The following is a 24,824-nucleotide window of genomic DNA, read 5'->3' on the forward strand; positions in this document are numbered from 1 at the left end:
TAGTGATGGTGTAACTCAGCAGAGTTCTGTATATTCTTGAAAAAAAAGAAGAAAAAAAAAAAAAGAAATGTGAACTCAGCTGACAGCTGTTTTCTTGAACTGAAGTAACTCCTTTTGAAATAGACATCCAAAGATGATTCATTTACAGCCTGTGTAATGATTGGTCCACCATGCATTGGCATCTCTATGCAAGTTCTTCAGAGGAGCATAGACAGACACCAGTCCCAACAAGCGTTTTCAAATGGAAAAGACTGAAACAATGTCAGAAGAACTCCCAGAACACCAAGATACTTCAGAGGCTGGCAATGAGTGAGTACTGAAAATATTTCCAATCGGCTCTAAAGCCAGAAGCATTTTTCAAGCCAGTTGATGTGATTTGGCTTACTAGGTCATAAGGTCAATAGATTTTTCAAAATGTTATGTTATTGAGCAATTACAACACAAAATGGCTAATCAGACTAAACATCATAGAATTCCTTCAGAGCTTACTCCCTTGGTACAAAATACTGGTAATGTCTGATCAAGTCAATGTGGTAACGGAGCAGATAGCTGTTGTTTATATCAAAAGATCAATTTCTTAAGTTATTCAAAGCTCTGATCCACTCGGGCTGGAGCAATAACATTTGTTTTTGCCCCAGCATGATGCTTGGCAAACAGCTTGGTTCATTGCTGCCAGCTCGTAGTAGTACGAATGCATTACTACTCGCTCTACGAACAGAACAAGATTGCTCCAGATCAAACTAATTATCACATAACAATTTGATATCTGATTATTTATTATCTATTCCTTTCCTTGGTCGTTCTTCATTCAATTGATCTGACCTTGTTTTTGTCATTCCCATGAGACAAGAACTGAGTTTTATAGTGTACAAGCTCCAGACAGATGAAGTATTGTTAGAAGAAAATTAACCAATAAATACCTCTAAAGCTTAAAGCTGATTATATATATTATGTTCATGCTTGGCGGTAACCTTTCTTTATGGGGTTTGCATGGGCTCCCCATATATCCATGGGTTCTTTCAAGGAACTCTGGCTTCCTCCCGCCATCCAAACAACATGCATGTTAAGTTATTGGTTACTCTACATCGTCCCTAGGAGTGAAAGTAAGAACGGGTGTTAGTCTCTCTGCGTTGGCCCTGTGTTGAATCACGGTGTGACTACAGAATCTCTGTTTATTTCATTAGCTTCAAGTCGAAGCTAAAATTTATTTGAATAGACTGAGGAAATAAACTATGAAGTGATTATTTCACTGTTATGCCCTATGACGTTGAAGAGGGTCACTTTTGTTCTGACCCCATCTGTGCAGGAATGAGCTCTCCTGTGGTGTCAGCGCAGTGACCGTCTTGTAGGCCACAAGCTATAAAAACATATGAAGTTGTTCTTAGTTGTGTTTTTTAATTGCAAGTAATTTATGAATATATATATATATATATATATATATATATATATATTTATATATATATATATATATATTTATATATTTCACCATTTCATTTCATGGTCCTGTGTTGGAGTGCATCATGAATTTATTTTATCTGTCAACCTGGCCCATCAGAGTCAGTGGGTGGGACTTAGGCGAATCTAGTCTGATCCATTGCTTGATCTGCTGTAAAGATCTCATAGAGAAACAATGGAGGATGTCGATGACATTTGTAGAGAATTGGTTAGAAAAAGAGAGTGAGAGAAAGAGAGAGAGAGAGAGAGAATGAGCTGGAGAAGACGGAGTTCTGTTAAGAGCTTCAGCGATCAATTTGCTGCTTCTCAGAGCAGTTCCGAACAGGTTTTCAACATTTTCTGCCCGATCGTGGCAGCTGCAAATATGATCGTTCTGTTGTTTGAGTACCCATGCCTAAGTAGAAACGAAAAGCGCCACCCAGTGTGTAGAAATGTCTCTGCTTTACCGATCACGTGGAATCGATTTGTCTTTTTGTCTTATGCCGGGAAACCAGCACACACACACACACACACACACACACACACATATATATATATATATATATATATATATATATATATATATATATATATATATATATATATATATATATATATATATATATATATATATATATATTCCTGTGTGTGTGTATAGTTCCTGTGTGTATGTATGTATGAATAAAATAAAATAAAAAATCACTATTACATGCAATGAGTTGTATTTTAATGAATTACTGATATATTTAATTATATATATATTATTTAATTTCAATTTTAAATAATTAATGACACATTTATTTAATTAATTAATCATGTATTTAATTACTACATTGTGGCTCTATTATTCCTCCATAGTGAGGCTCCCTTCAACATGCAATGAGTCCCATCACAACTGACAGCCTACATACGGTACAAAGGCACACATAAATCCCGCCTTCATCACGGCCATGTGGTGTGGTGGGACAGATAGCCCCCGCCTTTAGCTGCTCGTTCAGTAACTACCCACCCCTTCCTCGCTCCGTCCTTGCTCTGTCGTTCTCCCTCATTGTCACGCCACTCAGCTCCCGCAAACCTTCCCTCATGGACTCACTGATGGTCCGAGCTGGGGGTCACACTTGTCCTGGTGAGACTGGGGTTTCAGGATTTGTAATTTATTCTTAAAGCACCAGATTAATTCAGCTGGAATGTATTCATGACTCGGAGAGGAAAAAGCTACAGGCTGAGGCATCTTTCACAGGTACGCTCCCTTTCTCTGAAAGCCACGGGATGCTGTGTTCGCTCTCATTTTCTACTCTTAAAAGTTTGCTCTGAAGTTGGTTCGTTTTGTGAAAAAGAAACAAAACGCTCTCCGTGCAGTTAAAAGCTTCTCCTCGGCGTAGCGCCTGTTGCTGTATTATGTAGGCCAAAGGTTACAGGCTTCTTAGCAGAGAAGGCAACTATTGCCCTTGTTTAGAGCAACACCTACTCCCTGTGGTCATGTCTGCTAAAAACAAACACTATAAACTACTGCATTCCTCTGCAAATATATTTACAATTTCTTAGTTAGTTAAAGTTATCTCACTGTGACAAATGTTATTTGAAGAAAGTTTTCGTCGTGTATTTATACACGTCTTGAATTTCAAAGGGTTTTTCTTCACTTTGCATATTTCCAGTATCTTGAATCATAAAAGCAGATATGTGTTGAATATAATCTGCAATGCGATAACCTTAGTTGAGTATTACTGTATGTAATTACACACATTGTCAGAGGCTTTCCATAATCATACTACAAAAAAAAACCTAGTGAGCCTTTGTTTCCTCATGGGCTGGGATTAGAAAATATTTACCCACACTACATTTCTAAAAGTCTGATTTGTGAAGACTAAAGATTAAATCAGTGTCATCTTAGTAAAAGGAATTTGACAACCTGTACACCAACTTTGTTCATTCATGTTTAACTAGTCTCCAACAGAGTGGGAATGAGCATGGACTTGTGTTGTGATTCTGGGGAAAAGGACTTTGTCGTAGGAACTAATAACTATTGCACAACTTTGTCATTCTGCAACCTTCCCGTTAAGTTATTAGAAAAAAATTCTAGTGATAAAACACTGACAAACAAATCAAATGCCAGGATTGAGGAGAGAAATTTCACAGCCTACTTCTCACAACCTTTCCATCTGTAAGAATATTCCTGCATCACCATATTTGCTCTACCTGATCCCCTCTAATAGAAATCTTTTGTCTCTGAGCGAAAATATTTCAGAGGAATTTACATCTTTTCTTCCAAGAGATTGTTTATTCAGGCATTTTTAAATTAAACAAACACGTGATTGTCCACACTATCTGTTTTGTGGCATCACTGAAACAGGAACTTGTAACTCGGGAATTCTGAATAATCATAAATAGAAACCAGGAACTTGAAACTTGTGTCAACCTTATTTTGAGATTTTTTTTTTTTTTTTTGGAAATGGAATGAATGATAAATCAAATCTTACCCAACAATTCTTTAACAAAACTTGTTAAAATAATAATAATAATAATAATAACTTTGTTTTCATTTATCAACTTCATAAATTTCAAATCAAAGCTACACACACAAAAAATGAAAGGCAAGAAATACATCACAATTTAAATATATGAATAAAATCTTTCAGGAAGATTGTAGAATGAGCAGATTAATTGGTTGCTGGGGAAGGTGTCAGGTTTAAGTTAAACAAATTGGACTGTTCACATAGGCACAAAAAATAATCTTACATTTAATTAAGTGACAGTAATTGTTGGCTTTTGAGGTATTTTTAGTAGTGCCCACGTTTACATGCTTTATTTTGAGAATATTGCTAATGGCTGTTCAAGGGCTCATTTGAGCAGATGCAAGTCTGTTTGAGGCAATAAGGTTGTGTTTAGACCGAACGCGCTTTGAGCATCGAAAACGCTGAACGCTCGACGCTGGTCACTAAACTGCCACTTTTGTGTCCGATTCCCAAAACGCTCCCAACGCTCCTGCTGCGTTTGCCGCTTGTCTGGAGCGAGCGGCAAACGCGGCGGAAAAGAGAGGAGGAAAGGCGGAGCTTTTCTTCCGTTCAGTTTGAATGATGGCGGATTCAGTAGAGCGACGGCATGGTTTTATTTAATAAATAAAGCTAGAGAACGTCGTCGTAGGGCAGTGGAAGTCACTGTTAATGCAACAACAGCTGCACTTAGCAGAGAGCCGTTCAGCTTTGCCCATCTCTGGCTTTTGACGCACGTTCCGCACGCAACTCCGACGCCCAAAACGCAATGTGAGAAAGCTCGACGGCCCCTTGCTGCACCTCCACATAGACTTTACATGGAAACCTTCCGCTCTTGATGCTCAAAACACGTTTGGTCTGAGCACACCATTAGAATGTTGTAGAGTTTCAAATACAAGATATGGCATGCTCAGTTTCAGAACCTTGCATACCGTCTACAGTACAACTGCTGTCGTGTTTTTCTGCGCTGATGTCAAACTTGTTAATAATTGTTGCCATGTTTATCACTTTATTTACAACCCTACAAATTTGCCCAAAAAAATTCCAGTCTGAGCTGTGGGATGTGAATCTTTTTTTTTTGTATTTAAAAAAAAAAAAAAAAAAAAAAAGGCTGAAATGGACCAACAAATTACATATTTATTTCTGTCTTCCCAGTTTCAATGTCAGACATATAAATAGGAGACTTTACACTTGCAGCCACGATTGTTTCTTACCCAGACTGTGGCTTTTGTTTGCAGTATTATGAAAATATATGACACAAATAGAAAACTGAAGAAAATTGAACAGTTTTTATCATCATTATTATTATTATTAATATTCTTATAATAATAAAAATAATAATAATTATTATTATTATAATTGTATTTTATGCACTGGCCTCTCCCTGAGCCGTCACCTTATCGTGGTGGAGGGGTTTGTGCGTCCCGAAGATCCTAGCAGCTATGTTGTCGGGGGCTTTATGCCCCTGGTAGGGTCACCCATGGCAAACAGGTGTCTAGGGGAGGGACCAGACCAAGCACGGCTCATAGACCTCTATGATGACGACCAACCTGGGCATGAATGTTCCCTTGCCCGGACGCGGGTTACCGGGACCCCCCTCTGGAGCCAGGCCTGGAGGCGGGGTACGAGAGCGAGCGTCTGGTGGCCGGGCCTTCGCCCATGGGGCCCGGTCGGGCTCAGCCCAAAAGGGTTACATGGGCCCCACCTCCCGTGGGCTCACCATCTGCGGGAGGAGCCGTAGGGGTCGGGTGCAATGTGAGCTGGGCGGCAGCAAGGGGCGGGGACCCTGGCGGTCCGATCCCCGGCTGCAGAAGCTGGCTCTAGGGACGTGGAACGTCACCTCTCTGGTGGGGAAGGAGCCTGAGCTTGTGCGCGAGGTTGAGCGGTTCCGACTAGATATAGTTGGACTCACCTCGACGCATGGCTTGGGCTCTGGAACCAGTACCCTCAGGAGGGGCTGGACCTTCTTCCACTCTGGAGTTGCTCATGGTGAGAGGCGCCAAGCAGGTGTGGGCATTCTCATCAGCCCCCAGCTTGGTGCCTGTACATTGGGGTTTACCCCGGTGGATGAAAGGGTAGTTTCCCTCCGCCTCCGGGTGGGGGGACGGGTCCTGACTGTTGTCTGTGCTTATGCACCGAACAGCAGTTCAGAGTACCCACCCTTTCTGGGGTCCTTGGAGGGAGTGCTGGAGGGTGCTCCTTCTGGGGACTCCATTGTTCTGCTGGGGGACTTCAATGCTCACGTGGGCAATGACAGTGAGACCTGGAGGGGAGTGATTGGGAGGCATGGTCCCCCCCCCTCTGAACCCAAATGGTGTTTTGTTATTGGACTTCTGTGCTCGTCATGGATTGTCTATAACGAACACCATGTTCCAGCATAAGAGTGTCCATATGTACACCTGGCATCAGGATTCCCTGGGCCGCAGTTCAATGATCGACTTTGTAGTCGTATCGTCGGACCTGCGGCCACATGCCTTGGACACTCAGGTGAAGAGGGGGGCGGAGCTGTCAACTGATCACCACCTGGTGGTGAGTTGGCTCAGATGGTGGGGGAGGAAGCCGGTCAGAGCTGGCAGGCCCAAACGTGTTGTGAGGGTCTGCTGGGAACGTCTGGCTGAGTCCCCTGTCAGAGCGAGCTTCAACTCCCACCTTCAGCAGAGCTTCGAACATGTCCCGGGTGAGGCGGGGGACATTGAGTCCGAATGGGCTGTGTTCCGTGCCTCTATTGCTGAGGCGGCCAGCCGGAGCTGTGGCTGCAGGGTCGTTGGTGCCTGTCGTGGCGGTAATCCCAGGACTCGTTGGTGGACACCAGCAGTGAGGGATGCCGTCAAGCTGAAGAAGGAGTCCTATTGGGCCTTCTTGGCCTGTGGGACTCTGGAGGCAGCTGATGGGTACCGACGGGCTAAGCGGCATGCGGCTTCGGCCGTTGCCGAGGCAAAAACTCGGGCATGGGAGGAGTTCGGCGAGGCCATGGAGAAAGACTTCCGGACGGCTTCGAGGAGATTCTGGCCCACCATCCGGCGGCTCAGGGGGGAGAGCAGTGCTCCATCAATACTGTGTACAGTGGAGATGGGGTGCTGCTGACCTCAACTCGGGACGTTGTGGGTCGGTGGAGGGAATACTTCGAAGACCTCCTCAATCCTACCAACACGTCTTCCCATGAGGGAGCAGAGCTGGTGGACTCAGGGGTGGACTCTCCTATCTCTGGGGCTGAAGTCGCTGAGGTGGTCAAAAGCTCCTTGGCGGCAAGGCCCCGGGGGTGGATGAGATCCGCCCGGAGTTCCTTAAGGCTCTGGATGCTATGGGGCTGTCCTGGCTGACACGCCTCTGCAGCATCGCGTGGACATCGGGGGCAGTACCGCTGGATTGGCAGACTGGGGTGGTGGTCCCCCTTTTTAAGAAGGGAGACCGGAGGGTGTGTTCCAATTACAGGGGAATCACACTCCTCAGCCTCCCTGGTAAGGTCTATTCAGGGGTCCTGGAGAGGAGGGTCCGCCGGATAGTCGAATCCCGGATTGAGGAGGAGCAGTGTGGTTTTCGTCCTGGTCGCGGAACAGTGGACCAGCTCTATACCCTCTCTGGGGTCCTGGGGGGGGCATGGGAGTTTGCCCAACCAGTCTACATGTGCTTTGTGGACCTGGAGAAGGCATTCGACCGTGTCCCCCGGGGGCTCCTGTGGGGGGTACTCCGGGAGTATGGGGTACCGGACCCCCTTGTACGAGCTGTCCGGTCCCTGTACGACAGGTGTCAGAGCTTGGTCCGCATTGCCGGTAGTAAGTCGGATTCGTTTCCGGTGGGGGTTGGACTCCGCCAAGGCTGCCCTTTATCACCGATTCTGTTCATAACTTATATGGACAGAATTTCTAGGCGCAGCCGAGGGGTTGAGGGGATCCGACTTGGTGGCCTCAGGATTGGGTCCCTGCTTTTTGCGGATGACGTGGTCCTGTTGGCTTCATCTGGTCGTGATCTCCAGCTCTCGCTTGAGCGATTCGCGGCCGAGTGTGAAGCGGCTGGGATGAGAATCAGCACCTCAAAATCTGAGACCATGGTCCTCAGCCGGAATAGGGTGGATTGCCCTCTCCGGGTCGGGAGTCAGGTCCTGCCTCAAGTGGAGGAGTTTAAATATCTCGGGGTCTTGTTCACGAGTGAGGGAAGGATGGAGCGTGAGATCGACAGACGGATCGGTGCGGCGTCTGCAGTAATGCGGGCTCTGCGCCGGTCTGTCGTGGTGAAGAAGGAGCTGAGCCAGAAGGCGAAGCTCTCGATTTATCAGTCGATCTATGTTCCTACCCTCACCTATGGTCATGAGCTGTGGGTCGTGACCGAAAGAACGAGATCTCGTATACAGGCGGCTGAAATGAGTTTCCTCCGCAGGGTGGCCGGGCTCTCCCTTAGAGATAGGGTGAGGAGCTCAGTCATCCGGGAGGGGCTCAGAGTAGAGCCGCTGCTCCTTCGCATCGAGAGGAACCAGTTGAGGTGGCTCGGGCATCTGGTCAGGATGCCTCCTGGACACCTCCCTGGTGAGGTGTTCCAGGCACGTCCCTCGGGGAGGAGACCCCGGGGAAGACCCAGGACACGCTGGAGGGATTACATCTCTCGGCTGGCCTGGGAACGCCTCGGGATCCCCCCCGCAGAGTTGGCAAATGTGGCTGGGGAGAGGGAAGTCTGGGCTTCCCTGCTTAGGCTGCTGCCCCCGCGACCCGACCCCGGATAAGCGGCAGAAGATGGATGGATGGATGGATGGATGGATGGATTTATGCACTGGTACCAGGCAGCCACATTTAATTTGAGTTCACCCTCTTTACAGACATTCATGCATCTGTCCCTTTCTCTTGACAACAACATATCTGGGTATTTTGAGAGAATTTCATGCACTGTCTCACAAACATTATTTCAAGGTTGAGCCGATTAGATTTTAGTACTGAAAGATCAAAAACCACTGTGACCTCTTAAATCCAAGGATCAATTCAAGATTAGTTGTGATAAAAGACTGAAGTCATAAGATAATAAGTTGTCTATGGTTAGTGTCACTTGTTTGATTGTTGTTATTGAACACCTCTCAAGGAACTAGAAAAGCACTCAGTGAGCGCAAACCTCTGCCAAGAATTCTTTAAAAAATTCCTGGATCCAAACAGTAATCTGGATCACCACCAAAATTAAATCAGTTCTTCCTTTTCACATTTCCAAAAACTCCTGAAAAAAATATTATGAAAATCTGTCCATAACTTTTTGAGTTATCTTGAACACAAACAAACAGATAAATGCCGGTAAAAACATAACCTCCTTGGCAGAGGTAATACGACGCATTGTAAGTAAACATGCTCTTCTTGTGTTGTCCAGTGGCCTGTTGACAACAACGGCACAATTTATAGGAACAAAATGGACAATACAACAATGACATGCTGCGATGATCTGTAGGACTGATCAGAGCAGACAACACCCTTATTGTAGAACTTCATGTAAACAAAAACTTGAAAGTCCACATTTTATAAGCCTCAGTATTGCAATGATTTGCAATCAAAGCAAATACTAACTTTAAAAAAAAAAACGGTGTTCACTGGGTTCAACCACATGCAGAAATCTAAGATGCAATTATGGCTTTTTATTTGAAAAGTTAAGACAGATAATTGTGGTTTGAGTACCTGTTACTCATGCATGAGACGTGTGTGAATAGGGCTCGGCGACATGACGATATATCTCATTTGGACGTTTTTTATATGAGGCTCTATCGTTTATGCCACGATAAGGTGTTTTACTGCAGTATTTTCCGTCAAGATGCTCTTTACAGCATGCAAGCTGCAATGTAAAATCAAACAGGGAGAAAAATAGTAGCAGACGCGTTTCAGAGCAGGATAATTCACTAAAAGATGATCAGCCAACAAAAACTGATGAGCTTGTTCATAAAAATCTCTGTCGTATGGATCTGGTTTGGATATAAAAAAATCCAACATGGAACTGACAGCAGACTAGCTCACAATCCTGACAACAGACTGTACTACCGGGAACTCATTTTATCACCCGCGCAAGAATCACGATAAAGAATAAACAATAGAGTCAACGAGCAAAAGCCGCTAAAGCAGAGTCAAATGGTGGTGAAAGCGCTCATAATAAACTCCAGACGTAAACGTTGCAACAGGCATTTACCCGTGAAACACAATACGGCCATAGTTCCTGCAGATGGAAGGAGATCACTGCCGCCGTTGCTAAGCACATCTGACAAATAACTGATGACGGACACAAAATCACACAAAAAAATGTATATTGATGTGTATATTGTTATGGGGATATAAAATGAGCGATATCGTAATATGAGATTTTGGTCATATTGCCCAGTCCTATGTGTGAATGTTCATACTTTCATTTATACAATCTCAGGTCTTCATATTAAGCTTTGGATTTTTTTGCTTTAACAGTCTCCCGTATGATCCCTGGATTTAAGTCAATGCATGTTTCATAGTACCTCAAACTAACTTGTAATGCTGTCAAGCTGGGTAAATATGTTTTTACTTGCACATATATGATGTACAAAATGTATTTCAGCTAACCATTTCTATTACTGATCATATATCTTGTTATCTCCACCAAGGAGGGGTTTTTCTTTTCAGTATGTGTGCATATAATTCAACAATAAATGATCAGGTTTCTTGGCCAAAAATGACCAGAGAAGTCCCCAACAGGTTTTGTAAGATATCAAAGTTGATCTGGATGTTGGCAGAATTCTTGTTACTACCATCTAAAGCAGGAAAAAAAATGGGATCTTTGGAATTTTCATCCCTACTAGACAATAAATGAAGATATAAAATGCTAAACAAGTATGAACCATATAAAAAAGATCTTGTACCTATTGCTTAAGATGTGCCAAATACATTAACAACACACTATAACTTGACTCTGATGTACACAGCTGGAAGGTTAGATCATTTCTCAGACATGTCCCTCTCAGTCAGCTCACTATGTGATCATTAAAACCCTTTAGTTTTTGGCATCTCTGGATTTGCAGGTTTTTAACACTAATGTGGTAGTGCGCACATTTTCCAGTGTACTTGCTTCACTCCCACATAAAATCCAAAGCAGCCACACAAAAGCAACATTGATGAAAAGAATCACCCTCTGTTAACCTAATGCAGAAAGACTGCTGGCATGGTGGGAATGATGCACAATAATGTGCTGTGATTAAATTATGTCATTATTTTTGCTCTAGGTCACAGTTTTGGTGTTTTATGGTTTATTGTTATTAATAATGCACGAAATAAGTAACAGATTGTGTTAATTTCTCAAATAACCTGAATAATTAAATTAGGCATGTTTATGATTAATAGAAAAACAATGCATAGATGCCAAAGAACGACATGTTCCAGCAGTTTTTTTCTGACCAGGTCATCTTCCGTGTTATGAATTTTTTTTTTTTTTCTTAAAACAACTTTTTCCTCTTCTCACAGCACGATGGATAAGGACCATGGTCATGAGGGCAAGATCCAATTGGACATGGGCACAGTGCATCAGATACCCCTGAGAGGACAGTGGTCAAGTAAAATTGAATTCCTGTTAGCTGTTGCAGGACAGATCATAGGGCTTGGAAATGTGTGGCGGTTTCCTTACCTCTGTTATAAAAATGGAGGAGGTGAGTTTCTGCATACACAATGCAAACTTTTCTCTCATGCAGAATATAAATACATGTATAGAAATATGTGTTAGGTAAACATTAGGCACATTAAAGTGCATTTCAGGCTAATTTATTTTTATTTCTGAGACCAGAAGGGCTGGGAATGATCGAGTCATTGTCACAAATGGCTTTATTTACTTCAGACCGACCCTCTCTGTAGGTTGTCAGATCAGCCTGTGGGCAAAACGAGTGGATTGAGACTCTTCCGCATTAAGCCCCGCCTCCCGCCACCGCGCTCCCAATGTAGCGCGGTGGCGGGATTTCCAAGTAGAAAAAACTCTCTAAAACGACGCGTTTTTCGTCGCCATGGAAACCGAACGGAGAGTATGCTGGAACTCAAACTCAAACATGCATTTAGGTGATAAAAAAAAACAGTGCCGTTCACATGTCTGATGAGGATTTAACACTGTAACACTGTAGAAAGCTCAGAAAACTCCAAATACCACAATAGCACCCCTTTAAGAAGTGATTAAATCCAGAGTAAGCCTTTCACCAAAAGACAAACTCCCATGCTATTCGATGGCATTTTCTTTTCCCATTCTCTCCAGGAGTGTTCTTCATTCCCTACATCCTCTTTCTCTTCTCCTGCGGCATCCCCTTGTTTCTGCTGGAGACGTCTCTTGGCCAGTACACCAAGCAGGGAAGTATCACCTGCTGGAGGAAAATTTGCCCCCTGTTTGAAGGTGAACATGCCTGTTTCCTTGTATGTAAATATGTGTGTGCGTGTTTGTATATATGTGTGTATATACAGTTAAACATATCCTTATAGAGTATAAGGGTGCATTTACATCAGGGTAGTCCACTAAACTCAGTCGGGTCTCAGCTCAGTTGTAAGGAGGGTGTTTATCCATTCGGACTGAGATTTGTGTTCATGTTGCATTTTGGTCAAACAAGCCATACCATTAGAATAATATATACCATTCTCACCAAAGGTGGCGCTGCACTGGTATTTAGCAACAGAGAACAAGACCCGCATGAAGAAAAAAAACTTCCCCACCACGCTATCTTTACTGGAAATGAACTGGTCAGGACCCCCCACGTCATGTCTTGGAATATTTGTGCCTTTTTTCGAAATGTAGGTGTTTCCATTTGCGTTTTTTAATTACGATGTTGAGTTTTTACGCAATTCTAGGTGCAATGGAAACGCACCTTCTGTGCGACCGAGACTTTTGTAGGTGGACAGAGTCCGCTTCTTTAATCCATATCAAAATTCGTTTGGAGCATTCACATTTCCACCACAAAGTGGACTATCTGAGCAAATAGACGAGGATTTCAATCAAAACGGCTGATGTGGATGTGCCCTAAGAGTTATAGTGGTGGGAGCGACCAGGACAACAGCTTTTAATGTGCAAACCCTGCTGAACCTGGATAGCTGGGTTATAATGAAGACAGTGGTGAACTATTTGAACCGGATTAACAAATAAGCTGATTTTTTTTTAAAAAAGAGCGAAAAGGCCTCTGTGGCAAGATGATGGAGTCTAACTGAGATAACACCAACTGCCAGATGGCAGCAACATGCTTTAGTCAAATCTAGTCTGACAAACCAACAGAAGAAGAGGTCACAAGAACACCACAAAGACAAAATATTGCAGATTTGTCAGGCAGTATTGTAGTGAGCTTTAATTAGCTTGGGGGAAAAAATTAGATTAAAAAAGCTGTAATTACAATACATAACAAAAACAGAAAAAACTAACGTTTGACTGAACACACAGCTCAGCCGTTTTGGCTGGATTAGTTTAGAGCTAATATCCTGACTCGGGTGTGAACAGACATTATTGTTCTGTAAATGAGGCCATTACTCGTGCAAAACTAAAAGGGAACTAATGTTGCTTTGCCTTTAGGCAAGGCAAGTGTATTTGTATAGCACATTTAATGTACAAAACAATTTAAAGTGCTTTACATAAAACATCAGAAGCATTACAGCTGTTGTAAAGAGAAGAGGTGTAGATATTCACTGCATATGAAATTGTTTGCATTATGACTGTCAGGTGTGATTTCTTCTAGCATATGAAACTCGCATCCATAGCATCCCATGGTTCACACTTGTCACATGGCATGCTTTTTGTGTTTTGTTTTGGTTTGTTGTTTTTTTTTGTGCTGAACCATTCACAAACTTTCCACTACAGTTGAATTTATTATGATGGAGAATTTTTTTTATTATAAAGACATGTTCGAAATGCATGTCCTAAAGACAAAAAGGAAACCAAACTAAAAACGTTGTGAATAGATAATGCTGAAATGTTCATAAGTGTCACGCAATCACTTTACATGAAGGAGATAGCATGTTGTAATGTAATGTCAGAGAGATGAGCGATTCCGTCGCCAGGTTATGCACAGCCATTTGAGCAGGCTGCAATGATCAGGCTACATGTGGGTATCCCTTCACATTTTATGTTGGGCCTGTGCCCTTTACTGTATATAGTCAATCCTGCGGACTATCTGGAAGTAGGACAGGGGACGCCAGCTGACTGTTTAGCCATTATTTTATGAAAAATAATCATCAACTTGCTTCTGCTGTTTGCATAAATCACACAATGTGATGTTGATTAAAACTAGTTTTTAAAAGGCTTTTCTGTTCCCACAAAAGTCAAAAGGTGATTTTCTCTCGTATGTAAGCAGGCTACGTGTACAATAACGCGATAGATGTTCAAACCCGAACCATTAGCAATGCCAAAGAAAGGCTACGTAAAAAATGTGCTCCTTTTGGTTCCAACTCAGTGTCTCAGTAGACACGTGAGACTTCCAGGCTCTTTTCAAGAACACTCCTCTTTTGGATCTGAGCATGTCCATATCAGACAATCGGTACTGGACGCATAGTGCATCTGGGAAACACTAATGTGGCAGGTAATGGCTGCATTTACAAATGAAAGGTGGCTGGTTGTAGATCGTTGAGTTGCTAATTTCAAACCACACAACATTTTCACTGTCCTCAGGGCATGATAGCAGGAGTAGGAAAAGTCCTCATTTTCTAGTTTCTAGTGTGATCCTTCTCAGTAAGTAATACATTTTCCTACTTACACTGTAGATAGTTTGTCTCATGTCACATGACCATTTTTGACCAGCCAGTGACCATTCAGAGTAGAGATGAGCTAAAACATTGTAATAGGTAAAAGTTTACAAGAGTTGCTGCAAAAAGAACTACATTGTGAGAAAATGTCTCTTGAACATTACAGTATGTTAAACTTTTTTCTTCTTCTTCATCTTCTTCTTCTTCTTCTTCAGGGATGGGTTATGGCAGCCAAATGGTTATTTTATATTCCAGTATCTATTACATTATCATATTGGCCTGGGCATTCCTGTATCTCTTCTCCTCGTTCGCCACTGAACTTCCCTGGGCAAGCTGCAACAACAGCTGGAACACAGGTAGGATGCATTGTTTAATTCTGACACAGGAAAATATTTCGATTATGATGAATCTCGGCTGCAGGCATCTTATTTATTTGAAAAACTAGGTGTCATAGCTTTCTAGTGTATCATATTAATCATTGGCTTTTGGAGTTACATCATTTAAATATTTTGTTGTATTTTAAGTTTCCATTTTTAGGATTGAATTATCCCTAAAGTCTATCTGAAAGAGGAGAAAATGTACATGTTTTAGTGTAACCCAACCAGTGCTATTTGATATGAATGAACATACTCCTGTATGAGATGAGATATGTAGGAGATAACAACACTCAGGACTTAAAATGAACATAGTACCACATACTCTAATTCACACATTTCTACTCAGAGTTGGTTCCAAAAGTAAGTCCATCCCCATATATTTGAAATACCCAAAATCCTGTAAACAGAAACTAAAGATTTTGTTGCAGCTCATTTCTTGCTTCTTGCGGGGTGTATTTTTATATCTCACTTAATTAAACATTAGGGCCTAAAGTTAACCATATTTAAGAGCAGTAACAGATAAGGATTTTTACAAGACAATCTATGTCCGCCAATTACCAAAAGTGTGAAGGTTTTACAGGATTTAGCTACATGTACAGTATAATTTTATGGCACACTTTCTCAAGACATTGTCTGGTTTTTTTTAGAGACCTGTGTGGAGTTTGATCGAATATCCAGTTATCTTAATGTGACTGTAGCAGAAAATTCAACCTCGCCAGTGAGAGAGTTTTGGGAGTAAGTACAAAATTTCAATAAAAGCTAAACTTAAATGCTTTTTATGGAGATGCTGCGGACATGACTGATGTGACTTTGATTTGCAGAAGAAGAGTGCTGAATATCACAGGGAGCATCCATGAGTTAGGCAATGTGAGATGGGAGTTGGCTCTGTGCCTTCTGTTGTCCTGGATCATCTGTTACTTCTGTGTGTGGAGAGGAGTGAAGTCTACAGGAAAGGTAAGATGAGGGTTTTTGCTTTTATTTAAGTTGTACACAAATTATTATGTAGCTTTCAGTCAGAAAGGTGAAAACTCGCCTTTTGGCACATAACATTCGCCCATGCACTTTGACATATTACAGTACCATCACATTGCAAGATAGCACTGCCTTATTTCTGCAGTGTGAATCATTTTGAAAGCACGTGTTTGTACAAAGTTCATGGTTAATTCAAAATTTGATTTCCTTAAAAGTGACCAAATCTGACTGGGGGGTGTTAGAAAATATTGATATATTGAAATATCACAATACTTTGTGGGACAATATTCTGACGATTTTTATCAAAACAACCAATCTTTAGTGATGAGGCAGATTTTTTTTTATTTAGTCATCTTGTACACAAAGATCAGTTTTTTTTATTTATTTTGCAGTAAAATGTAGATCCTCAGCAAAAGAAAATTTGCAATATATTGTCTTGCTTATAGTATCCCACTATATGACAATACATTGTATTTTTGCCCCGTATTGTGACACATATCGCATCGCCAGATTCTTGCCAATACACACCCATGACTATAGTGTAGCATTTTCACTGCTGCAGTAACTTGAGGGTTGCACCTAAAGCAGAGTCACAGGGATCGTGCAAAATAGATTAATTATATGCAGCAGACTTCAAAAGCCCGTTTGAACATTGTTTTGAGCAGTACAGATTTTTTTTTTTTTTGCCTTTCTCTCTATTGTGTCCCTTTCTAAGGTCTTCAACTGTTGCTGTTTATGAAATTATAGGGATAAGGTCCCCATACTCTGCAAACTAATATTTCCTGGAAACTTCAGCTTGATTTGTGATTTTCTGTTAAAGTTGGTCATGCAATATTTCAAACCTTAATAAAGGAAGAACACAACTACTTGCTATGTTAACATATAATGGTGTACCAATGTTCTCTTGGTGTGCACGATTCCATTTCCTATGAATAAGCGCTCTGTTGTAAGGAAATGGCAAAAAATGGCAAAGGTACTGGAACACAGATTCTAGTCTCTTTCAGAGTCTCTTTCCCTGATTTAAAGTTTCCCTGATTTAAACCTCCTTAAATTAAACTCTTTGTTGCATCGTTTTTAATGTAGTCAGCTTTGATTTGTCCACATGATATGGCGTGCTTCCAATGATGACTGCTTTGCAGAAAGATAGTGCTACTAAATTATCAAGAAAAAAGCAAAGATGGTCATTATTCAAATTATCCAATAACCCATTTTACTGTGATATTGTGCTTTGGTTTTACTGATAATTAGTAATTATCTTGTTAACGCACCATTTTTGCATAGTCTTTTTAGGAACTTAGCTTTATACATTTTAAATCAACTACACACAGGATTTATAGGTAGATTTTAATTTATTTTCACGCTACTACCATTTGAGCTTTGAAGTAGTAAGGAGAACTTAAGTTGTGCTATAATATTTAAGACACAATATTCCAGGTGAAATTTAGAAGAAAAGGATCAAATAAAAAGTTGAAGGTCCTTTTAACCCAAATCAACCCTCTCTGTGTCTCTTCCACAGGTTGTTTACTTCACTGCAACATTTCCGTATTTAATGTTGGCTGTGTTGCTTTTTCGTGGACTCACATTGCCCGGGGCCTTAAATGGAATCAAGTTTTACCTTTACCCAGATCCATCTCGGCTCAGTGACCCCCAGGTACAAACGGATTTCACTACCTACTCTGCAGATCTACTAAATCTTGAGCAAAGTATAATTCCAAAATAGCTTCATTATTACAAATTTTTAGACAAATGTGATGTTAATACACAGGCATTTGCATAAAGTGGTGCATATGATACAACTTTTTGCAGCCAGATTTGGCTGTTTTTCAAACCCTACTTTCATCATTGGCTTTTTTTAAATCAACTACATAAACATGGTGACTTGTGGAACCAAGCTTATAGATGCTTCCACAAATCATAGTTGTCTGTATATCTTTTTTTTTTTTTTTTTTAGTCATCCTGAAAGAAAAGTAAGATTACTTTGATTATTTTGAGATTACTTTCACTTTTTGGAAATTGACAGTATCAAATTACAGTATATGTGAATATAGAAGAAGCAGGGGAGAAAACAGATGTAAATGGCTGAAAGCAAGCAGACTGAGACTGAGCCACACTATTTATTTATCAACATTTAGCTGCTTCTTCAGCAGTATTAAGCTAAACTGGAAGCAACATAACTGGCAACACTATGCAAATGACTGGAATTGTCATTAAAAGGCGGATTTACATGTATCATAATATTACGATCTTTACATACAGCAGCTTACAGTTAGTGCTGTATAAAAATGAAACAGAAGATTGTTTAAATATGAAACAAGGAGAAATCTAAATGGAAATCTTGGCTTAAAATCAGCAGTAGACAGAAGAATGGTGATTTATAAATGGATTCGAGATGTTTCACAAGTCTGTCAGCAGTGTATTTGCAGATTAGTACTTTTTTTGAAGTCACACAGGTTAACAGCGGTGTAAAACATTATCAGATGCACTGTTATTACTCAAGTTACAACACAAAGTACATCTCTTTTTATGTGTAATTTATTGTAGGAAAAAAAAAGGCTTTATTTTGTCTAGCAGGTGTGGATGGATGCAGGGACGCAAATATTCTATTCCTATGCCATTTGCGTAGGGTGTCTTATTGCACTGGGCAGCTATAATAAGTACAACAATAACTGCTACAGGTAGGGTTGGGTAAAATAATAATAAAAAAAAAAAACAGTAACAACAAAAAAAAAAAATGTTAATTGATTGCTGTTGTTTTTTTTCTTTGTTTGTTTGTCCGAAGGGATTGTGTGTATTTGTGCCTTTTAAATAGTGGAACTAGCTTTGTTGCTGGTTTTGCCATCTTTTCTGCTCTTGGATTCATGGCTTATGAGCAGAACACAGACATATCAAAAGTGGCTGAGTCGGGTAAGTTTACAAAATACAAATCAATTAATATTAGGAGAATAAATCTGTTCATGTTTTCTGGCAGTAAGAAAGACAAATACTTCAGTAAAAAATATACCAATTTTTATAAACTCATAGGCTACCAAAGATGGCTTTTGACGGCTTATGCGGTGTCTGTATACGGAAAGCCGATTTGGCCAAGCGCACATCAAAACACCTCCAAAATGCCCCCCCCCCCCCCCCCCCCCCCCCCCCCCCCAACTGCACATCCAGCATGTTGTTAATGTGCTTCAAGTGCACACTTTCAGGCACACACTCGGCCAAATCTGCTCCTCACATTCCACAGTGCCGACAGATGAGCCGAAGTGCTCCTAAACAAACAGGATTCTGCTACAACAATGCCTGGCAGCTAATGAGTTAATAAACAGAAGTTAATAATATTTTCTTACTATTTTCTGTGTAGGACCCGGCTTGGCCTTCATTGCCTATCCTCGAGCAGTTGCCATGATGCCTTTTCCTCAGATCTGGGCAATATTCTTTTTTATTATGATCATCCTGCTGGGTCTGGACAGTGAAGTAGGGTTATTCTTTTGTTTTTTTTCAGTAATACTATAAATCAGACAATGTATAATGAATGGATAAATCCACATTTTAGACTAAATGTATGTTTAAATAATTGCATATTTTTCTACTTTCATTCAACCATCTCCATTTATCCGAAGTGTTAGATTTGTAACCATTACTTACAGACAGAATTGAAAGTTTTTGCAGAAAGTTTAACTTGCAATTTTGCAATAGTGTGACTTGCAATTTGCTTAGAGTGGAAAGTGAAGCTGTGACCATTTAATATTTCCATATGTCCTCCCCTTTTAGTTTGTAGGTCTGGAAGCTATTGTCACTGCAATTTCTGACTTGAATCCTGCGTTTTTTCACATTGGACATCGGCGTAAATTTCTCCTGCTCGCCATCTGTGTCTTCAGTTTCGTCATTGGTCTAGTAATGGTGACAGAAGTAAGATCAAGTAAAACTGTCATTGTTTGCATTTCATAATGATATATTAGTAAATACTGAAGCTTCTGTCTTCCACACAGGGTGGACTGTACATATTTCAGATCTTTGACTACTATGCCTGCAGTGGAATGACGTTGCTGCTCTTTGCCACGCTGCAGTCTGTGTGTGTTGGATGGGTGTATGGTGAGTTGTTCAACAATAAATAATGGGCTTTCATAGTGAATCTTAGTTTTTCTCACATCTGTGTTTCTATCCATTTACAGGTGCTGATCGGTTTTATGACAACATAGAGGATATGATCGGATACAGGCCTTTATCGCTCATCAAATACTGTTTAAAATATGTCACTCCAGTGATTTGCTTGGTAAGTTTAACTAAATTAAACTAAATGCTACCCCCTCAGTTACTGATAGGTGTGTATTCTTAAAATCCTTTATGGGGGCTCATATAGCCTGCCCACATTGGCTTCACATATGGGGCCCTTATAACTGTACCCACATGGCACCTGCAAAACTTGCCCAATTCAAGCCCACTCAGTATCCATATAGCCTCAATTTAATCCTTATTGGCCCCAGATTTATCTGCTGCAGGTGACTTTTCTTCAAATTCAATCTCAGCTTTTGTACGATGAACAAACGTCTTAATAATATTTGGTTTCCAGTTTTACAAAAGCTTTGCTTTGATTTCCTTCAGAGAATTACTTGCAATATTTTATTTTTAAGTTCAAATTTCAATTTCAGCACAGTTTGAAAGATTTTAAAAATGTAATACATACCCAGATTTCTACATTTTTGTTATCAACTCTGACATTTCTTTTATTAGTATGGTCTATATGTTGTTAAAACGTATATATTATTAGTCACAACCCACAGCAATTTTGACACAATATATGAAATTTAGATTTTTTTTTAAATGACATAATTTTTTTTTTTTTAAATATTAGGGAAAAAAATGATTAAATCAAAATGTTATAAATTTTTGTACCTCTTACAAGCAGAAAATTTAATAGAGCTGTTCAAGCAAAACTGTTATTGCAATTTTAAGTCTTACTAATAGGTTTGTTGTATTTGTTGTTGTCCTTTTAATATTTCCAGGGAACATTTGTTTTCTCTTTGGTCAAGTACACTCCTCTGAAGTTTAACAACATTTTAGAGTATCCATGGTGGGGTTATGCTCTTGGCTGGTTTTTCACACTCTCCTCAACGCTCTTTGTTCCTTTCCGGATGCTGTATAATCTGTTCACTACTCCTGGATCAGTACATGAGGTAAACCATGTCATACCACCAAGTTTAACAAAAAACTTTTGCAGTCTTTGATTCTTTATTGACACAAATATTTTTCTGTCTTAGAGGTTCTCTGTTTTGTGCACACCAGCTGAAGACCTTCCTCTGACGAAATCAGAAGAGAAAACTCTTGAACTGCTAACGTCCTCAACTTGTAAGAACATTTTGTGACAAAGTGGATGGCCATGAGATGATATCATGTATATTTAGATATATGGGAGATGATATAACCTGGGGGGAAACACGTGTTTTTCAAAGTAAAGATTTGAAGCAATCCGGTACAGTTCATAATATTTGTTAAATGTTGGCATTAATTTGGCATTCATCATGAAAACAAGTCATTTCTATAAATATGCACTGGCTAGCTGCATTCAGATATAGATATTCATTGAGAGGCTTCGTCAGTGTCTGTTTCCACAGTTGTCAGAAGTCAGGAAAATGTCTACAATCATTATCCTAAACCACACTACAAGATGATAGATCTTAAACAATACATTGGGAAATAAATACTGTAATTATTTTTTTATTTTGTTGGTTATTCACGGGGGAAAAAAAGTCTTCCACATCAGAATCTTTACCAGCTGTAGCATCCATGGATACAGCAGGACCTTTCACTATGCAAGTATTCCTCTGTTTCTGGAAAACTATCAGTGGTGGTTTTGAGGTATTGCATTTGTTTTGAACCCCACAATGAAGGTGGACTGCAGGTGTTTCTGCTGCTCTCACCGTTCTGAGTGGGCCAGCTGGCAGGTGGGTTAGCTTACAGGCTTTGTAAAAGAGGATGCAGACCATACTCAAGTCAGAGTAGTAAAGGTCCAGATCACCTCTTACTTTTTACTGTGAAAACAAGGAAACCTTGTTTTGATTCTTTGTAGGATCAGCAGAGAAACCTTTGTTAACCTGCTTTTTAAAACAGAATATGGTCACTAGCTGTTTAAAATAAATGTTTCATTAAATCCAGATCCATTATATCACACAGTGATATCATGACTTCTTTCATATGAATTGAAAATCATATTTGTTCATCTTTACATATTGATAAAAATGGAAATATTTAAGGAACATCTCATTTTTTCAAATATTTTATTTTTTCATTCCTTCTTTCCAAGTTAATGATACCATGATCTATGTATAACACATCATAAAGTGAAAACTACACCTTTAAAAGATGGTCATTAGAACTGACAATGAATCAAATGTTCTTGCTTCACCAGTTTAAAGATGTAGAAAAAAATTGTTTTTTAAATTATTTGTAGCTTTTGTAATTGTTTGGAGGATTGAGGGTTTGTAGATGCAGTTGCACACATGACACATCCAGGAGGCCTGACTTCTGACAAATGGGTTTGTATGGGTACATTTTATATGTTACTTCATAAATTAATTGATTGGATCTTTTTGTACCAAGTTAATAACTTTATTATTTTTCCCTTCTGTAGAGTATATTCTGTTTTGTTTTGGGTTTTTTGTTTGTTTTTTCCACTGGTAAACAGAGTGTGAATATGACATTAATTGTTTAATTAATGGTATCAGTTTCTGCTGCTGCCAAAATAGGAGAAGAAAAGAAAATTTATACTTACTGATAAGAGTTTATCTGGTGTTACTATTCTGAAACTGACGGTGATAACTAATATTTTGTTTATTACAGTTTTTATGAATTGAAAGTATATTTTTTCCAACATTGACCTCATAACTTTGCTTCATGTTGTTGTGAGGTGACATAAAAATGATAAGATATAAAGGCATTAATAACTGAAAGCAAAATTGTGCCATTAAAACACAAACAAAACCATTCTTTGTGCATTTAGCATACTAAAGTGCCCTGTGTTTTTTGTTTTTTTATGTATTTATTTTTTTATTTTAACATATGGTACTTAAAAACAAGATTTCAAATTAACCAAATTGCCGCCATGTTGTAAACTCTGCACTTTTTGTCTCTTGAAGACTGGTTTAAATGATTGATCAGTGGTCAGGTTGGTAGTTTGGTAATCAGAGTGAAAATCTCACTTAAGGTACAAACTTTTGGTTGCAGAAGTATCTTTTTGTAAAGGAGCATTGACAATCATTTGCCAATTAAGCTTTTGAAATTGATCGATCTGGTCTCCTTTGGCTTACAGTGAATTAAATGAACTCAACTTGAGAAGGCCATTTATGTGGCAATATTTTTGTAATTCGGATCGTAACCACTGCACACTCTTTAACCCCTGAGCCACTTTGTCGTTCAAGCACAAGAATGTTTTTGACCCCGAGTCGTTATACTGTTCATATTTTACCTGCATGTGGGACACTCAATAGACAGGAAACCTTCCACTGCTTACAATTTTGACTAGTGATTTTAATTAAAAGTTATAATTTTTATATGTACACAAGTTACATTTATCAAAATCATGTTTTTTACCATTTCATTTAAATTTCATGGCAGAGCTCATTGGGTGTTTAGTTAAATGTTATGTTTGATAAGCAAATGATGCACAATGAAATCTTTATAAACTTGTGGACTCAATTTCTGCTTTCAAAGCATATTTGTGAAAGATTTTGAGAGTGCATGTTTAAACTGAAACTTCTGTTTTCTGTTATCCATTGTAATAGGTAATGACATTATGAGCCAGCAGTAAAATCATTCTGTTTCTTTCTTTATTGAATGTATGTGTTAGTTGTGTTCAGTGGTTCTCAAATGGGTGGTCGGGACACGCATGGGGGTTGTGAGAAAAATATCTGGGGGTCACCAAATCATCGCCAAAAAAAAAATTCTTACCAGTGTTGCCAAAATTGAAAAAAAAATAATACAAAGATAAACTTGTGGAATTACCATCTTCATTTTTTAACACATAAATAACTAAATAAGTACACATGCCATATCAAAAATCTAAGCTTGGCATTATCTCCAAGAAACAAACAGATTTTTGGCACGCAGCTGCCTTGTCACAAAAGTTAACCACTGTGAGGATGGGGGTCATGAATTCTGACATATGTTTATTTTGAAGGTTGTGGCTCAAAAAGTTTGAGAACCACTTGTGTAATTGATTGAATTGTTACATTTCTGTTCATGTTGTTTAGTTTAAATCTCATTAAATTGTTCCTGTCTTTAAACATGAGCATCCATGAATAAAACTAAATAAATATGAATGAATTTTAAAGTGATTAATTTTATTGCTAACTATCATCCGCTTGCTGCCAATCCGTAGAAAAATGTTTTGCTTTTGTTAATAGTAATAAAGGGTAGAAAATAATGTTATTGATTTATTTAGTGCATTTTACAAAAGGCGAAGAGTTTCCTTCATTCCTGGCAAGCCAGGTTTTAAAGAGATCAGTTAACCTAGTTGGTCTTTTGACCAGGCAGGACACAATCTTTAAGATTATAAATTGGTTTAAGAAAGAAACCCCTGCCTGGTCTGTAGCCCATCGGCTAACCAACGTATTGCTATTGGTAATAAAATAACGTTAAATGACAGTAAGTTTAAAAGTAGAAGAAAAAACAGTCACTTACGGTGGATTCTCTCCTGGTACTCCGGCTTCCTCCCACCGTCCAAACTGATATGCGTGTTAGGTTAATTGGTTGTTCTGAAATTGTCCCTAGGAGTGTGTGTGTGTGTGTGTGTGAATGGTTGTTATTTACTGGCGACTTGTCCGGGGTATACCCTGCCTCTCGTCCACAGACTGCTGGGATAGGTTCCAGTTTTCCCTTGTCCCGTACTCGGACTAAGCGGT

General features: G+C 39.8%; 1 protein-coding gene across 1 annotated transcript; it reads left to right on the forward strand.

Annotated features, from left to right (window-relative positions):
• Window positions 1–2,520: 2,520 nt before the first annotated feature.
• LOC306756963 (sodium- and chloride-dependent GABA transporter 2-like) lies at window positions 2,521–24,211 on the forward strand. The gene is made up of 15 exons (XM_079241921.1): window positions 2,521–2,674; window positions 11,363–11,544; window positions 12,135–12,269; window positions 14,809–14,949; window positions 15,618–15,705; window positions 15,792–15,924; window positions 17,459–17,593; window positions 18,514–18,617; window positions 18,722–18,846; window positions 19,289–19,401; window positions 19,699–19,836; window positions 19,917–20,019; window positions 20,100–20,200; window positions 20,931–21,101; window positions 21,186–24,211. The coding sequence occupies exons 2-15, from the start codon at window positions 11,367–11,369 to the stop codon at window positions 21,288–21,290; spliced, it is 1,770 nt and encodes a 589-aa protein (XP_079098047.1). The 5' UTR covers window positions 2,521–2,674; window positions 11,363–11,366; the 3' UTR covers window positions 21,291–24,211.
• The last annotated feature ends 613 nt before the right edge of the window (window positions 24,212–24,824 follow it).

Source organism: Telmatherina bonti (assembly GCF_933228915.1).
Source record: "Telmatherina bonti genome assembly, chromosome: 6".
NCBI lineage: Eukaryota > Metazoa > Chordata > Actinopteri > Atheriniformes > Telmatherinidae > Telmatherina > Telmatherina bonti.

What these genes read in the sequence shown, in the direction of transcription:
- LOC306756963 (XM_079241921.1), top strand. Translation starts at nt 11,367, where the DNA reads ATGGATAAGGACCATGGTCATGAGGGCAAGATCCAATTGGACATGGGC. An exon ending in CTGTTATAAAAATGGAGGAG is followed by an intron (nt 11,545 to 12,134) that starts GTGAGTTTCTGC and finishes CATTCTCTCCAG; the next exon opens with GAGTGTTCTTCATTCCCTAC. An exon ending in TACAACAATAACTGCTACAG is followed by an intron (nt 18,618 to 18,721) that starts GTAGGGTTGGGT and finishes GTTTGTCCGAAG; the next exon opens with GGATTGTGTGTATTTGTGCC.